This window comes from Ochotona curzoniae, unplaced genomic scaffold, assembly GCF_017591425.1.
Source record: "Ochotona curzoniae isolate NIBS_2020 unplaced genomic scaffold, NIBS_Ocur_1.0 contig_2692, whole genome shotgun sequence".
In the NCBI taxonomy this organism is placed as follows: Eukaryota; Metazoa; Chordata; class Mammalia; order Lagomorpha; family Ochotonidae; genus Ochotona; species Ochotona curzoniae.
The window spans coordinates 12,697,235-12,716,839 of NW_024465556.1; the positions used below are offsets into that span (position 1 = coordinate 12,697,235).

At 36.0% G+C, this 19,605-nt stretch overlaps 1 protein-coding gene across 1 annotated transcript in view; it reads right to left on the reverse strand.

Annotated features, from left to right (window-relative positions):
- The window catches only part of CTNNA3 (catenin alpha 3), a 1,082,048-nt gene that overhangs the window by 85,301 nt on the left and 977,142 nt on the right, over nt 1-19,605 (reverse strand). Inside the window, exon 15 of the mRNA XM_040975830.1 lies at nt 5,452-5,633. Within this exon, the coding sequence (XP_040831764.1) occupies nt 5,452-5,633 (182 nt within the window). The remainder of the gene's footprint in view (nt 1-5,451; nt 5,634-19,605) is intronic.

Consider the following 19,605-nt stretch of genomic DNA (forward strand, 5'->3'; position numbering starts at 1 on the left):
AGCCCCAATGTGCAACACTGTTATCCTAAGAAACAGCTTAACCCTGAGTACTGCAATGCTGCCGCCTCAAAATCCTGACAGTAGGAAGCTGGACTCTGACAATGTCCATGCCTACAATGGCAGGAAACACTTCAATAGTGGCATGATGGGCTTATGACGGTTCATGAAGAACCCACTGTAATACTAGAGGGAAAATTAGTAGCGGGGGTTGGGAATGTGGGGGAGGGGTATGGAAATCCCAGAGTCCTTGGAACCGTATCATAAAACAATAATAATAAAAAAGAAAAGGAAAAAATGTACACATCCATATGCCTTAGGTTTTTGATAAATTATTTGCTATATATTTGTGTATATCTGACCTATAATAGGAAGAAAACTCAATAGCTCTGTAACACACACACAAAAAATTGAATTTGGTTACTTTATATCTTAAATCCTAAGATCTAGTCTATTATCTTTTTAGAAAGGAAATATACAAAATATAACCAGCATTTCTTATTTCCTTCACTGCTACATTTAAATTGCTATTGTGATTCACACAGTATAGAATACGAGTGTTTCCTCTCTGGAAAGCAGAAGGATGTGCTGTGTGCAGAGATTTCTGATTTAATAAATGAAAGGATGTGAGGCATAGAACAGATTTGACACATTCCTACCATGTCACCATAAGGATTTAATTCTGAAGCCCTACCTGAATAGAGGCAAAGTAACTCTCTGCTTTACTCAATCCCATCACACACACACACACACACACACACACACACACACACACACTATTATTTTCTGTTTTCTAAGGCCCTGTCTTAGAAATGTTCCATAAAGGCAAGCCAGTCTCCACTGGGAGGTACGCACAGCCTTGGAATGAAATGCAGCCCGTTTCTTCATTCACCACCACTCTTGCAGCCAAGAAGGCCTCTTCTACAAGGAGCGTGGTATTACCTTGAGTATTTACCAGCACCATTATTTTTCATTCAGTTTGACAGAGATCAAAACAACTCTTGTGTTGCCTAATCAAAACTCACGCACTCCTGAACTGAGGATGGACAGCAAACTTCTCCATCCACATGTTCCTCCATATTTTAGGTTAACTCTTGAGTTGAAAAAGTCATGCCTAAAATGAGTACAGTGTCAAGTTCAAAATGCCATGGATAAAACGGGTAGAGTGTCAAATCTATGGCTCCTTTGCAGACATATGGGCCTGGCTAGTGGGTGCCAGGCATCTGAAATATTGCGTGGGATATAACAGAAACAGAGGTATAAAAGGATTGCTGGTAGTGATATTAAATACCAGGGATAAGTCAGTTACAGTTTTTACAGAACATGTAGCATACAACGTTTCCCTGGGGAACAATGAAAATTAAAAAAAATATTTTGCATGATTGTTATACATATGTTCGGCTTTATATTGTCATACTAATCAACTTTTTCCAAATTATATTATTTCAGAAGGTATTTAATTGACCTTATAGTTGTCTATGCTTGGCCCAGGAAAACTGGCCCATGACGAGGAAAGTAATGTCTATTGACAATTCATCAACAATAGAAGTGGCTCTTTCTTCTGTTAGGGATACATACTCAGCTTCAGTGTTTCAAAAGGGAAATATTAGCAAGGAATTAGCTCCATTTTAACATGGGAACATAGGGTCCATGCCAATTTAACAGAACATTCGATCTATGAAGCAATTTCTCTCACATGCTTTTAGGAAGCTGTCACAAACAGAGTGGCACACAGCATTATGTCACTGCAACTGGCAACAATGAGATGCAATTGGGCATTTCTATGCTAAGTGAAAAATCATACGCAAGAAGAAAGACATAACATTTTCACTCATTTGTGGCAGTTATCATATATAGAAATATACCTCTAGTGCTACCTATGATTATTCAAAAATTCACTGTATATGAATGAAAGGCACTGAATCAGCATCTATCATAGGTGCAAGGCAGGCATAGCTCAGAGGGAAAAACAAACTTGGGAATATTTTACTTCCTTATCTATATCTCAGTTGCCCACCATGGGAGGAAGGCTTATAAGTCAAATCTCTTTGAGAAGAGCTATCCAAAATTACCTGGCAATCTTCCTGCATGTACTTTCTACATTTCTTTCCTTTGCTTTTAATAAATTATTTACATAAGGTGAGTGTTTTGTATATCACAATATAGATTTAGGAGCACGCTGATAATTCACACACATACACACCCCACATGACCCACCCACATTCCTCCTACATTTCTTTTTAATTTGAACTACGATAGCATACATTTAATTTATAACTTCAGGCTTAAATAAATCCTTTAAAAAAAAAAGATACAGTGAAGACTTACAACAAATAGATTACTCAGAGGCTAGAAAAAAAGTCAATTGGAAACTAATCACATTTGTGTGTCTTTCAGTAATTTACCTGTTCTCTATTCCCCTCACCGTAAAATGGAGATTAGAATAATCAAATAACTACCTAAGGATAAGATGAGAAAACTTGCCTTTATCATGTTGCAGCGATATGAAACAACCATCAAAGTTTAGCTATTATTATACACATTATTTAAAAAAAATAGTATATCTGAAGACAATGAAAAACTAGTATGGTACTTAGAAAAAGGGTGTACTGTTTTTATTATTTCAACTCTATGTCCAATTTTAAAATACACACAGAGTACCAGATGAATGATCACTCGCTGATAAATACTCCTCTGTCAGCTATGAGCCTTATTCTTAGACATCACACCACACACAAGTTAAAACATCATTTCAAACATGGATTAAACTAAGCAATATCTCACAAAAAGATCTGAACAGTTGAATGGTCAGAAGTCATTACAGTGTTAGCAGGGAAAAAAAGTCTCCTAAATCAGAATTGGGAGTTAAACTCTTTAAAATTTCATCCATTTAAGACAAGTGGAAATATATCACAATATATGTGAACGGAAATTTGGCTAGTTGTGGATTCAGTTTACATGAAACAGACTACCAAAGTCTAAAATTCAGCTTTGTGACCTTATCTGCTCTGCAATTGAACACATAATGTTTTTGTTCTACAGATGCCCCGGAGGTAGCACATGGTGAGAATGTTGGGATGCCCAGCTTTTGCAAAACACAAACTGTGTCCATTTTCAAAGAATTATCATACTGTGGAGTTGTAAATACTTTTCTAGCATATACTAGTTACAGCAAACCATCACCTCAAAGTCACTCACAGGATGCAGCAGAAACCTACTTCAGATAAATTCAAAGTGTGTCAGTAGCAAGTTGGAAAGTAGTCTCACACAGAGCTGGAAAAATCTGTGACGAAATCAGTAAACTTATCATCCCTCAGGTGATGCTCAGTATCACTCATCTTTTGTTCTACTTCCCACGGTTTTTTCCATATCTTTCCCAATCCTAACTCAGTCAGTTAGTTCAATATGCCACTGCTAGTAGTTCTGAATCAGGTGCAAATTCTGTTCCAACCTAGAATTTTGTGTAAAAATAACCCACTAACTCTTCTCAGAGTGTATGAAGAAGAAGAAGAAAAAAAACATTCGTTCTGCCCCTAAACAGTAAATCAGGTTTCAAAACTGATGAAAAATATCTTCCCAGCTAATTAGCTTTTCTATATCAAGATCTATTTTTCTACCCAGGCTATCACTCCATTTCCATCTTTTCAAACCCTGTGATGTTCTGCAGACAGCATACGCCAGTACATAAAAGCCATTAGGCAGTTACTTGACAAATTGCTCCCCTTTATTTATGCACAATCTTTAGCTTGGCAGAGAGGTTTCCTTCTGCTTCCTATTTGTTCTATGAATAAAATTTCCCATTTAACTCCAGCTCAGCACTGGCCACTGTGACCACTTGGGGAGTGAACCAGCGGGTGAAGGATATTTCTCTTTGTTTTTCCTTCTGTCTGTAAATCTTCCTTTCCAATAAAAAATAAATAAATAAATAAATAATTCTTTAAAGATTTAAGTTAAAAGAAAAAAAGTGTAAATTTAAAAAAGCATAAGTTTGGCATAAAGCAAAATAAAGGAGAAATATCCACCAGAGAACAACAAAATATAGATCAAACTATTTTTTTCTGCACTCGTTTTAAAAATTTGACTTTGTTTCCTGTACACTTTTCACATGACAATCCATTATTAACTTCATAATTCTGCTTATTTTATTTTAAATAATTCTCTGGTCTTACATAAAATATGTGCCACTTCAAATTATTTCCTTGGAAACAGATTCCCTGAAGCTCAGTATGACATAGAACTGGTTCAGGTCAATGTATGTATAGATAGATACAAACAATGGCATGCAAGCACACAAACATATGTACATAAAGATGGATATACCAAGGGTTTCTACTTCTTTTCCTTTCTATGTACTGCACAAATATTGTAAGACATATGTAAATGTATGCTTTCACTATCATATTTTATACCAACTCTATTTTAGAGTTTTCATCAATTTCATATATTTAAAAGCTTCAGTCAATTTCATCTAACCAGCTTAACTGATTTTAACTGTTTTAGGTTATATATATTTTTAAATACTTCCAATCTGTTATATTTTATGGGAAGAAACTGGTGAATTACCTGTTTATATCTTTTGTCCATTATTAGGCTATGTTCCTTATAATGTCTTTAAATGGCATTAAATTTTTTGTTTTTGTTATAAATGTTTACTAGTTACCCACTTACATGTCAACATTTTTATGATACCCCACAAAATTCTAGAAAAACTTTGATAATCCGTTTTATAAGTGAAATGTTTAGAACTACTCTCTCAATTTCCATTTTAATACAAGAATCATTTATTTTTCCTCAATCATCATTATTTTTTTATTGCATGTTTTTATCTGTGATGGATGGTGACAAAAACAAATGATTTCCTAAATACACTTCAGGAAGTCCCACTATTCCATGGCTTATATTTATCAAGGCTAAATATTTTAGTAGTTATGGTTTTGCATATTTTAATAACTAACTTTAATAACTGATAGAGCAAATAGTATATATTTCACTAGCTCTGGCAAGTTTTAGAAAATTGAATTTTAAAATTACTGCAAACATTTTTATTACTATCAGTAAATCATTGTAGCTTCATATGTATATGTGATTGCTATAATCAGAGAAAAATGTACCAGCAAACCTGATAATAAAACATATCATTAGAACTGAAATTATGTAGAAATCCGTTATTCAGGAAGTCTACTACCAACCATAACGTCACTTGCCTACTAATATGTCATGCAGAAAAAATTCATGAGAGTATTGTCATGTCCAAAATTATTTTTGACTCCTTACTAATAACTTTGACATATTTATCCACCAAAACCCCAATCATTACATACCTGCAGCTTTGGAATTCCATCTTATTTGCCTCTCCCATGCCACTTAGTATTTAGCACCTGCCATTCTGATAAACTTCAGGTTTAATTAACGTGATGAATATTCCCAAGTATTACCATTTTTCCACGTAATTACCTTGTGAAATCTGTCATCTCCATCATGATCATACACATCTTCTTGGCCAAAACGATGATGTCATTGCTTGTATCATCCCATATCTCGATTTCTGCATCCAGTTTGCTCTTGACTTTCTTGAAATCAGCAACTTGCTCAGCAATCTTTTCCTTTTCTACATCAGGCAGCTGAGTCATTTTAGCCTGAAACATGAGATAATTAGATTTTAAGTCATTCCACAATCTCAGACAAATTTTAGGAACTGGTCATTACAGGACATTCATAAAATGTGTTCATTTAAAATGAGAGACAGAAGGATTTAAATCATTTAATCAAAACTTAGTGGGTTTATTTTTTTAAATAATATATCTGCCAAATTATAATTATTTTCTCTAGAATCATGTTATATTTGAGAATAAAATGTAGAATTTGGAGTCTGAAATACATAAATCTAATCCATAAAATAGATGTGAGGACTTGAAAATTTCTAACCCGTGAAAATCTTACATTAATTCCTATTCAATGCAATTATACACTTGTAAGACATGCACATATACATTTAACTAATGTTACATTTTATAAGGCAACATTTTAACAATATTTAATTTGAAATGAGTCTAGGTCTACCTATGTATGTACATATACAGATTCCTTACATAAATACTGGATTTACATTGGTCAATGGCAAGCGCATATATTTACAAATCATATGTGCACATATACAGATGTCTGTGCATTCATATGAGCATAAACAAACACACACATATAGACACACATACATATATATAAAGCATGTTTTGTATGTATAAACACATTAAGATGAATATATGTATACAAACTCTTCTATAGGAGAGTAAAACTGTCATGGGTAGTATTTATTAAGTTAGCTTAGTCGCACATTGGCATCTATTCTTCCCTCCAGAGTAATTTAATCTGTATTACCTTATGCTTTCAATGTGTTATATTTGAACAGTAAGGCATACCCATCTTCCATTTGAAATGTGGAATATGGGATGGATAAACAGGAATCCATATGCCTAAACTACAATACATACACACCTTGGCCCTTTGGACCTAGCAATTTTTGTCAAAGAAGACTCTTGTCACAAAGATGGCTATAAGATTTCACAAGTTTTACCATGTAATTAAATCATCAGAAAGAAATTGCAAATATATTGTAACAGTAGAATGAATGCACAGGGTTTAGAGGATGAAAAGAAGCATTTAGAAGATATATTAAGTAAGTGAAATGTACTATTTAGAGGGAGAAGTAAGAGCAAATCAGTTGATAAAGCTTTTCAGAGCTGAACATTTGCTCTAGCTGCCAAGATACTGGTAAGGATCCTGTACCTATATTAGGGTGCCTGGGTTCAATCCCAGGATTCAGCTCCTGATTCTAGCTTCCAGCAAATATGGATTCTTGTGAGGCAGTGAGGATAGCCAACATAGCTGATTTCCTACCACCTAAGTACTAGATCTGGATTAACTCCCTGCCTCCAGCTCTGACTCCTGGCCATCACAGGCAGTTGGGTGCTAATTTTGGATGCCAGCATGGCAGGCAAAGGTGGACTCCGCTGCGTCAGAGCACCAGCCCCCAAATTCAAAATATTTACAATATTCTAAGTATGATGCCAAGAGTACCGAACAAAATTTTTTTAAATCATTTATGTACAGTAGAAAAAGAAATAATAAAGATAAGGGAGAAAGAAACCAAAAGAATGGTTACTTTGTATATCTTTTGATATAGCATGTTGTACTTCATAAACATGTACAACTCATATTTCAAAGCTGTTTAAGATATGGATATGCTATCACATCTGATTTGTTCATCACATACTGAATTTCTGCATCAAATTATCACATCTTTCCAATATATGAAATTTAAATTATAAGATAAAATAGTCAAGAGAAAAATACAATAAGAAATAAAATGAAATATCAATTATCTGATACTATGTTGCACCAAGGTTCTAAAATAGAATCTGTAAGACTCTCAGGACTAATTATATCTTTACCTTAATATAATAAGAAAAACATAAGGCTTTCTGATTCACAGTTTCTTTAAAATTTATAACATAATAATGGAAAGAAATTGAATGCTCAATAAAAGACAGCGATTTCTTATTCAATAACAACATCTGCTAAAGTATGTTCACGAACCCAGCATGTTCGCTAAATCTTCTTTAAAGGATCAAATTAAGTTGTATTAGACTTTTAAAAAAATGCACTATGCAAATACTCTTCCTCAGCATCTGAGAATTGTTTGTAGTTTTTTCTCTAAGATAATGTGCCTTACCTATGCAACAAAAGATCAAAAGAGATTACTTTACTATTTATAGTAAAAGACATGTAAATGAAAACACAGCTCAGTAATTTTGAAATAAAAAATAACTTATACGCATATTCAGTAAATTATAAGCTATGAATGCAATAACTAGTTCACTACTAAAATGAGTTTTCCTGATCTTGACAACAGGACACTATCATTCTCTTGCTCTTAGAAAAATGTTTAAACTTTCATATGTTAATCACTACAAATAGGTTCAACTTGTCTCCGTACATTCTACGTCACAGGGTTAATAAATCTACACTTTTGGATCCAATAAAAATGTTGAATTGTAACTCAACCAATGTATATGCTGGTACATCCTAGAAAATCATTCACTAAATTCATAATAAAACTATTCAAGAGGTGATCTGGTAAGGTGTATCCTGAATTGGGTTCCTTGAAATGTCACCGATTTCCAATATAACCTTGAGGAAGCCAATTAAGCTTCTTGCCTAATTGTCCCTTGACACAAAGTGACAATACTTGCAACTGCTTACCAACAAGCCAAACAGTGACGAGCCGATTATTGGATAAAACTGAGACTGACCCTGTTGTAGAAAGGAAACTCATGAGTTGTACTCGATTTCCTTAATAACATCTCAACTCACATAGTCAGCTGCAATCAACACACATTATGTCCAATTAGACAAGGGCCAGAAGTTGAGCAATAGCTTGAAAGATTAAAATTTTCAAGAACTTGTTTTCATTTTAATTTTCCACAGAGAGCGACCACCGCATAATGCTGAACTCTGGACTGATTCTTTCACAGGAGGTTTGAAGTTCTTTCAATGATTTGTTACATGTCATTAATCAATTTCAATCACAATGAGAATCGCAACCCATGCTTCAAAAGAACACATGGTGTCTGGGAGCATTTTAATGTCACCTGCTGTTTTTCAAGCAAAACTTTTCCCTTCCTTTAGCCTGTTACACACTTTCATACACACATTTCATTTGCATTTTTTAGTATAAAAAGAAGTTAATACTGTTTTTCTGCAAATGCATGATAATAACGTGTATTTTTGCAACTCATGTCATATAAATGTCATGTTACTCAAACCTGGTATTATAGCGCAAGAGCACACATGAGTACTATGTAAATAAAGTAGCATATGTCCCTATTCCAATAAAATTTATTAAAAACCACTCAGTTCACATTCCACTTAATTTTCATTTGTCACAAGTATTATAATGAAGTATAATTAAGATTTTTTTTCAACCATTAAAAATGTTAAGACTAACCTTAGCTTATGGGCTGTACAAAATAGGCAGCAGGCCAGATTTGCTCTGTTGGTGGTGGCTTGCCAACATGTGCACTAAAACTTTCCAACAAACAGAAATCACAGAATGTCTTGATTTTTTCCTTCAGATTTCAATATCTTTAATTCATAATAATTGAAATGGCTGAGAAAGCATTAACTGAATGCTTTTCATCCATGCCTTTTCTGTAGTCTAATATTTTATGTATTTTATGTATGATAATACATCACGCAATTTTAGCTTCTTCATCCTCTTTCACACTGAACTCTTCACCTTGACTCCCCTTTATATCCAACCACTCCCTGTCTCGGAATGCTGCCTTCCCTCGCTCTCAAGGGAATCACTACTATCCTTCAATTATTTTCAGTATCTTCTCCCTTAATACACTCAAATAGTTTCTTGTTTTGTTGACTTAATTTTACTTTCACCTTGACAGAAGACAAGTCATGTGTTTACATAGTATATATACAGTTCAGAATATACAACTTAATGGTGTTCACTCATGAAAAAACTCAAACTCTGTCATTCAGTAACAACACAAATGAACCAAGAAGACATTGTGTTAAATAAGTCAGGCACAGAAAATAAATACTAAGCACTCTTACTTACATGTGGAATCTGAAAAGCTTGACCACAGAAGAGTGGAAGGGTAGTTAAGCAAGGGTTAACATGGAGATGAAAGTTGGGGAGATGTGGGTCAAAGGATACCACATTTCAACGAGACAGAATTTTTTCAAGAGAACCTCTCTCTCTCTCTCTTTCACCCAAAAGCTAAATATGTGAGATAATACATATATTCATTAGCCAGATTTCGACGCTGTGCAAACATAGGTGTCCCATCTTTCATTGATAACTTCAAATATCAGTGTTACAAAGATGACTTTAAAACTCTCCAATCCTGACCTTCCTTAACCCATTACATGTTCAGCAATAATACAGGGATGCTAAGGCACCTATCCACAGAACTATGGAAGTCAAATTTAGTCAAATCACTTACTACCCTGATTTTCAAGCTTAACAGTGATATCGCCTAATAACTCATCTTAGAATTTCATTTTAAAATCTCTTTCACTTAATTCACCTTACACTATTAGGAGCAGATGCTTTTTTCCCATTTCATCTTAAACTTTTATCATGTCCATCTTTGTGTTCCAATTCTGGCCTTAATTTCCCTTTTTATTTTCAACCCTTTTTTCTTGCTATTGCTAATATCTATCTTTGTGAATTCAATGGAACTGTGCAATTATTCAGCTACAAAATTTCCATAGATATCTCCTTATAAAAAAATTCTGAATTAAGATTATTTAATTAAAGCAGAAATCATGTATCAATGTGTCATAAATTTAGTTGTAAGATAAACTAATTAAATTTATCATTGTAAATTATAAATTTAGCTGTTGCTGTTTTCATAAACTGAGAGAACTCTATAGCTAGTGCTAAAATGAAGAATCAGAAGATTGGGAGAGATGTTGAGGCACAGTGTATTAAGCTGCTGGTTGAGATTTCCACATTTCGTACCATGATGCTGCTAATGTACCCAGGGAAACAGTAGGTGAGAGGTTAGATGCCTGAGTACTTCATTCACATGGGAGATCTGTATGGAGATCCTGGCTCCTGGTTTCAGCCATGCCCTGCTGCAGCTATTGCAGCCAGTTGGGGGGTGAAGCAGCAGAGAACAGGTGGTTCATTCTCTCTTTCAAATCAATGAAATATTTTGAGAATATTACTAGCACTTCAGGAGCTCCTGTCTTCCAGTCATTACATCTTACGAACAATGATTTTATTGATTTATAAAGCTATAGATTTTCCATTTCTAATCATCAAAAAAATTGGATATTAGCATTTGCATGCTTGTTTATGGTCTTGCATTCAGCATGCATTTATTTGACACACATCTAAAACATTGCATGCAGTTGATCTCTGCTTATTTTTATTGTTCCAAGAGATATTATTCTAATTCATTTTTCTGTAAATTATGTTTTGATAAAAATTCCATTTTGGGGTGCTATGAGTAATAACTAATCTTAGATTTTTCTTTGCAGGCACACATATGGGTGTCTTTCAGTTGAGGATATATGTAGGAATGCTATTAATATGTCTCACAGATAACTAAAACCTTCACCTCTACCAGCTTTACAATCTCATTTCTTCTCACTTCTGCTATGCACTGTAGCCTCATATTAGTTTAAACTCTTTGCTGCTAAAGGCAAATATCTTGAAATATTGCCCACTAATTGCTTTGCTAATCTCCAACTCTCCCTACTCTTCAATTCAAATTTAATCATATTTCAGGCCAAATTCATACACCAGACTCCCTTCTTCAATATCTAGCTCTTTGTAAATATGTTTTTATTAAAATTTCAGAGCATGACATGTTTTTCCTCCAGACACTGATATTGATGTTTTTCTTTCTGGAAGTCTAATCATTTCTGAGCAGAAAATCTCACTTACTAGATAAAAAAAGTACTTTAAAAGGAAAAAAAAAATCATCTTGGGGCAAATGCCGTGGCATCATGCATAAAGCCACTGCCTGCACTATCAGTATCCCACACTGAGTCAGTTCACGTCAGAGCTGCTTTGCCCCAGTCCAGCTCTCTGCAAGGGGAAAGCAGCAGAAGATAATTCAAGTGTTTGGGTCCTTGCCATCCCATATGGGAGACCCAGATGAAGCTCCCCAGTCCTAGTTTTCTCCTGGCCTACCTCTGGCCTTCATGGTCAACTGGGGTGTGAACCAATGACTAGATCTCTCTCTGCTTTCCCGACACTGCCTCTTTTTCTGTAACTCTGATCTTCAAAAAAAATAAATACATCTTTCTGAAAATGAGAATCATCTTTCAAAATAATATAAGTGGCATTATAGGAAGATACATTTAGATATATAATAATATGATATACATACATAGTTTTACATATATATATACACACACAAATGTTTGCAGTTGTTAAGAGAAAAAATTAAGAGCTAAAGAGCTGGTTGGCATATTCAATATTTTTCTAGCATTGATCTTGTGGTTTTTTTTGTCATTTACATCCCCTTAAGTACCAAGCTCCTGACTCTATCTCTGTCTCCATGAAGATTTCAAATTAATTTCTTTCACATGTTTTTCCCTTTCTATTTTCATACTCAGTTCTTTGTATTCCTCCAAGACTGCACTCAGAGCATGACTGAGGACTGGTGCATGGCTCAGCACCTTCAAGCACTGGGACCCCAAACATTGCCGGTTCCATACTGTCTGTTCCATTTCCCATCCAGTTTCTTCTTGTGGTCTAGGAAAACAGTGGAGGATGGGCTCTTGTGCCCATGTGGGAAGCCCGGTTTCAGGTGGACTCAGCTCTGGCTGTTGTGGCCATTTGGAGAGTGAGCCAATAGCCACTCCCATCTCTCCTATCTATCCTCTTCGCAATTCTGCCTCTCCAATAACAGTAATTAATTCTTATCCAAGAGTAAAAGGTAGCATTGTTACCGTGTAGACCTCTCTACAAATTCCTGTTCCGATAAACATTAGTTATATAGTAAGTAACTTAAGCAGCCCATATCCAAGCCATTATATGTTAAGTGATAATAAACTTAATAGGATTTTTTTTTAGAATAAGAGTCATTTCTGTTAAAAATAATGCCTGGAATAAATTATATACTTAGCAAACGGTAGTTTTAATTAATGCTAGCTATAATTTATGCATATAAATGTTTGAAACTGTTATTCAATTATTTCCAAAATGATGAGTAAGCTGAAATAATTACTTGGCCTGCCTCACAGAGCCTTGGCAAAACTCAAATGAAATATTTTGACTACATGTATTCCATAAGGAGTAACACAATAGAAATAAGAAGTCATTATGATTAATTCAGGCCACCCTAATTTGAAGACATAGAAAACTCTCTCAAATAAAGGTAATGATTCCAAAAAATATTATCAAGTAGATTAGTGGAAAATTTGATATTTATATCCTTGAATCTCCATTAGTGGTTTGTTTTCCACAAAATGATCTATTTCCTTTAACTAGAATTTTCTGCATGGATGTTTAGTTGTTAGATTTATAACTTTGCTATTTTCTCTATTCATAAAACTGATTGAAATACAGAAATTTTACTTTATTAGTAAGTAATCTAAAATACTTTATTTTAAAAATAATATGAATATTAGGAATCTCTAATTCATATAATTTAATTTGTGTACACATGGAAGTTAACCAAACAAACTGGTTTATAGGTTTTGCATCCTAAGATATCTTTCTTACAGTTGGAAAATCAGAATTAGATAGAGACAGTAAGAGGGAGAGACAGAGAGAGATCCTCCATCCACTGGCTGGGCTTCCATCTGCAGCCCAAATAGCTGCAACAACCAGAACTGGGCTGATCTGAAGCCAGGGGTGAGGAGCTTCTTCCAGGTTTCCCATGTGGGTGCAGGGTCCTATGGACTTGTGACATTCTCTGCTGTTTTCCCAGGTCATAAACAGGGAGCTAACTCAGGAAGTGGAGCAACGGGGACAGGAACTGGCACCTATATGGCACGCCAGGGAAGGCAGGTGGAGAATTAGCCTGCTAGGCTATCATGTTGGCCCCCAAAATAAGCTAGTTTGTAAAACTTAAAAAGATAGGGGCTGGGTGCCATTGCCTAGTGACTAATGTCCTCCCCTTGAATGCACCAGGATCCCATATGGGCACCGGTTCTATTCCCGGCAGCCCCAGTTCCCATCAAGCTCCCTGTTTGTGGCCTGGGAAAGAAGTCAAGGACAACCGAAAACCTTGAGTCCCTGCACCTGTGTGGGAGACCCAGGAGATCCCCTTGCTCCTGAGTTTGGATCAGCACAGCATAGGCCGTTGCAGTCACTTGGGAAGTGAATCATGGGATGGAAGATATTTCTTTGTCTCTCCTCCTCTCTGTATATCTGACTTTGCAATAAAAATAAATAAATCTTAAAAAAAAAACCTTAAAAAGATAGGGGGTGGCACTATTTTGCAGCAGGCTAAGGTAGTGTGGTCCAGCATGCTAAATCGCCATGTGCACCATAAGCATCCTGTTCCCACAGGCCAGTTGCAAGCCCTCATAACCTCCGATCCAACTTCCAGCTGCCATTCCCATTAAGGCAGCTGAAGAAGACTCAAATGCTTGGGCCTCTGCCCTTCCTGTGGGAAACTGGGATAGGGTCACTGCCTTCTGGTTTTTGGTGTTAGTGTGTCCCAGACCTGGTTGTTGTGGCCATTTTGGGAGTAAGCCAGCTGAAAGCTGAAATCCTTCTTCCTGTCACTCTGCCTTTGAAAGAAACAAATGGTATGCAAAAATATGTGCATAAATACACATGCATACATATATACTATACCCAAATATGCATATACATATATATGGCACATATATATTCAAGAAATATGTCAAAAAGAATAATCCACCCAAAGTTTCTTAAATGTAATAGTGAAATTTATGTGCTTTTTAAATAATAAACACTACAGGCATTTGGAAAACAAGTACATTTCAATACATCGAAAGAATAACCAGTAGAACATTTGGATACATCTTAGAAAGCCTCAAGTGTTGCCAGCAAAAATTCAATGTAATGAAAATTTTCGAAATAACTTCATGAAAAGTACATATACGTTAATATTTTAAGCATACTAAAATGTAATTTGGATCATAATCCTGAGAATCTATTAAAAACTGTTTTCCATAATATTTTACATGACATTGAGGGACTGAAATTAAACTTTGCTATAATAATGATTTAATCCTGAATCAAATTTATATTAGCTTTAATAGGCTCCCAAGTTCCTCATCTATAAGAAAAATAACATTCTTAACATCTAGTGGGCTATACTCATTAGCATAAATTGTGTAATTTCAGTATAAAACTTCACAAGCTTCATGACTATGTCACATAAGAGTTAATTATTAAATTATCAAGCTTAATGAATTGACTTATTTTGCCACAGAAGTAACGAAAATGATGGTGACTTGCATTGCTCACACTTCTCCCACACCCTCCATGCATTTAAATAATAATAACATTATGTAGACATTACTAATATCAGGTGTCATATTATGACACTTTGGAGAGCATGTGCATGTTTCCTTTCCAACAGTTTTTTAGGCTCAAAATTAGTTCCATTTTATTTATGAAGCTAGCTTGTGCTCTAATTCTAGGAAAAAGATAAAATAGAAAAAAAAAAAAAGACATTTGAGAAACAACCAAAGGAATTTCAATACAGATTAGGTATTAGACAATCTTAAAAACAATTAAATTTCTTCAGTGTTATTAACATATATAAGCACGCCATTGTGGTCAAATATATCCACTGAAACATACAGGTATGAAATGCTATAATTCTTCAAGTTACTCTCCAGTGGCTAAAAATATCAAACTTGTGGCAGTATGTTAAACTGTTATATTCAGGTCATGGAAATACAGGTGTAGTTTGTACTACTGTTTAAACTTGCTGTGCATTTTATTTTCTCACAATTGTAAAGAAACCAAGTTTTTATTGAGCTACAAGAGATTTTTATGGGCCACACAACGTATGAGTCCACCTGCAACACCCCTCATCACAGATCCTCTGACCACTTGGAACTTTCCTGAAGGCTCAGTGCTGGATTCTCTGAAAGTGAGAAATCAGGTTGTCTCTGCATATTTTAACAACAAAATTAAAACAGAACCAGTGAGACCCACTTAGGTGTTCTATGGGAAACAATTCCATTCAGAATTTTGGTTTATGCAATGATTGAAACTTAAAAAAATATGCCATCAGTCTTTTTCTAAAAATAATATTGCTTCAACATAGAACATGTGCATGCAACTAGAAAAGCTCATGCTAATGGAAGTAGTCGTCAACAAAACCTCTGTGAAAAATCCCATCCCGTTCTCAATGTGGTCTCATCAAACCATATTGCTCTGTTAATATACATGTACTTTAACTGTAGGTAAAGATAAAGCCTTAATAATCATTCCTTTCATTCTTTTCTCACCATATTAGGTGGCTTATGATGAACTGTTTTTTAAAAGCAGACTATTATAAGGGGCAGGATACAGGTTCACAAGTTTACAAGAGTATTCTGAGCCTTTAGATATAAATATATTTACATAATGCATATATTGCATGCAACTACACCATCACTGTTTTTTGGGTTCCCAGTAAGCGAAGACCAGTTCTTACAATCTCAGGGACTTCATCCGTTACTGATAGTGGATGTGGTTGTATGCGAGCTCTGAGCCCTTTTTGCAGTTGCCTTTGGAAACACAAATCTGCAAGTAATATCTCCTGAGGCACTTTACTTTTGAACAAGGCTGGTTATTAGACTTTTCTTTTTTCCTCCATTCCTGTATTAGCCTGCACTTCTCTTTCTCAAGCTGAAGGGAGTAAGCTGTGTTCCACAGGACAGCCTTGCGTTACGTGAAAGCCAGCCAGTGTTGTTCACAGCAGCCTCCCCGTTCTTCCATTTCTTTATACAGCCCATGAGGTTAGAACTACAAAATTTGACACTTCCTCAAAAACATGGTAGCAATAAACAGGATCATGGTTTTCCTTTTATAAAATCTGAATGTGTTATTATGCCATTTTCAAAATTACTTCCTCTGATGTGCAATAGGTAAGACAAATCCTGACCAACCCAGAAAACAGTAAGTGTCTTTATCCAAGCTATTATGGTTCCATCACAGAAGCAGAAAAAGCCATAGAAATTTTACAAAGGTTATGCATGTTGTTTACTCCGTACTAACATTGAATTGAAATGTCCACGGAAAATATAGCTAAGCGTATCTAAATTACCATTTATTTACGCAAACCATCTAAAACACGAAAACGAACAACATAGACAACCTTGAGTAATTCAGCAAATATTAAGGCTAAGAGGAACTCTACCGCCTCTAGAAGCCCACTGATTTTATTTGCTAGATTGCGCTTAAGATGAGATTCAAATCCTATTTTTAGTTTGCACGCAATTTAAGCCGTATTGGTTACCTGCATCATCCATGCCTTAGGTGGCGGTAAATTGAAAATAGGATGTGTGCTATTTGACTACAAGAATAGGAAAGAATATCTACCCAAGAGGAGAAGCAGCACTCAGTTAATGGGGTCCTTTCAGTTTATAAGCAAGCTTTCCTGCTCCTGCTGGGACACCTCTTTCTCATCATGCATTACAGCACAGTACGATCAGGTTTGTCATAATACTGGCAGTGAGTCATCACAGCAGCGTCACCCAGGACTCATGGCTGTCTCTCCCAACAGTCCTGCTTCCAGGAAAGTTAAATTATCTCTGAGCAGACATTCTATTTCTATTATTTTGATTCTATTTTTATTATTATAAATATATCTATAATATTTATTTATATTATCTGTATTGTAAGGTGAATATGGATGGATACAATTTGAGGACTAATTCAAGTGACCTATTTCTCATTTCAGTTTGACCAAGTATATGAACAGTATAACATTAAAATAGGAATACCCTGAGAAACAATTACTAATTTTCTATTTTTATAAATATTTCATGGGTCCGACGAGATAGCCTAGTGGCTAAAGTCTTCACCTTGCATCCAGCAGGATCCCATATAGGGATTGGTTCTTATCCCATCTGATTTACTTCCTTTCCAGCTCCCTGCTTGTGACCTGGGAAAGCAGTCTAGGATGGCCAAAGCCTTGGGACTGGCACCCATGTGGGGGACCTGGAAGAAGCCCCTGGCTTTGAATTAGCTCAGTACTAGCTGTGGCAGCCACTTGGGAAATCAACCAGTGAATGGAAGATCTTTCTCTCTACCTCTACTTCTCTCTGTATATTTGCCTTTCCAATAAAAATCGATAAATGTTTAAAAATATAACGTTTTAACTATAGTTTTTCAATAAATGTGTTTATGTTCATTAAGTGTGTACAAGTGGCATTAGCAATTTTTCCTCCTGTGGTTGGTAAGAATATAAACATTTCAATCCCTTTTTAATATTTTTCTAGCTAAAGTAGCAATTTGAGAAATACAGAATCACCATATTCCTGGCATTTGTTTTTCTACAAATTATGCAAAGATATGTCAAAAAACTTATAGACACATATACTATCAATACTTACGCATGTATCTTTAATACTTTTTCACTAGAATCAACTTATAGCTTAATTCCACTTTCACAAGACTTTGAAGTAACTTTGATTGTCTACATTGCTAGGATTTATTATGCTCACAATTAAATTCCATGTGCTATTCACAGCTCCTTTTATTTAAAAACAGTCATTACAGAAGACAAAGGAGATTTGAAATGTATTTTTTGTACATTTTTAAATTTTATTTTTCATTATTTTTACATACTTGATTAGGATGCAAAGGGTCAGGGGCTAGAGGAAAGTGGGTAAGACCGTTGCTTCCACATTCTCTTTTCATTCCTGTATCTGGGGGAAGGGAGGAGATAAAGGAAGAAGCCATGGCGAGCTTCCCAACTATCCCACGGTCCCCAATGCGGGGCATACTCCAAAGGTCCTGCTCAAGTTGTTTAGATAGTTCAATTTTTCTGAATTGCTGCTGATCTTGCCATCCCAAGCACAGTGAAATCTCTCCAGAATCCACTGGCTGACATAGTCCACCTTAGAGTCTCCGTTTGCCCAGCTTTTCACTGTCAACACTCGGCTGGGGTAGTTCATAAAAGTGTTCAGTTCTCTGTTATGGTATCAGGTGTCCTTTGCAGGTTCTAATATACCACCATGTTCCCCATGTGCAACTGTCTATGCTGTCCACTGCTCCATCTAAACCACTGAGGAGGTCCAGCCAGGGCTACAACACCTGCTACCCTCATGTGAGCTGGATCAAGGGCAAGCCAGGTTGGGTTGACTATTCCTACTGGTGCATGCATAACCCACAGTGGGTGTGGGCATCAGCCGGCAGATGCTGGCATGGGGACTAATTCTGTAAAATTAAACTGCAGAACCACCTAGAGAGTGCAAGATCCAGGAGTGGGAGTGGGCCCATCAAGGAAATAGTGGGCACCTCCCTCTTGGGTTGCCACTCTCATTGGTGAGCACAAGAACCAAGACTAGGGGCAGGCATGGCTAGACAAAGAGTGGTATTCACCCACATATGTGTGGGCTGGGTAGTGAGCGGGGCTGGACTGGGCTTCAATACCTACTGACATGTACAAGAGCTGAATGGGATATGGGACAGACTGAACCAGTCTGTTGTACATATTGTTAAGCACAGGTTCCAGGACAGGGGGCAGGCCTGGTGGGGGTTATTGCATGTTGCTCCAACTAGACTGCAGCTGCTAATGCTTTACGTGCTGAGTGTGTGGTGGGCAACATCAGTCTGGGTGGCAACACCCATTTCTTTGCACAGAAGCCAGGCTGGAGACAGAACTGACCCAGCAACTGCAACCACCACTTTGTGCATAATCTGATTGGGGCGACAGACTGCGTTGGACACTGTATTAGAAACACACACAAGTACTGGGTTTGGAATCACCTAAGATAAGGTTTCTTTGGGGAATCCCCCAACTGATCCACTGGACTCAGAACTCCAACCATGAAGAGAACTGCAGGTCCCGTGGTCTGACCATAGAGTGCATGTGTCAGAGCTGGGCCTCCTCAGTGGATTAGATGGAAATTTATTCTTATTGCCAAAAG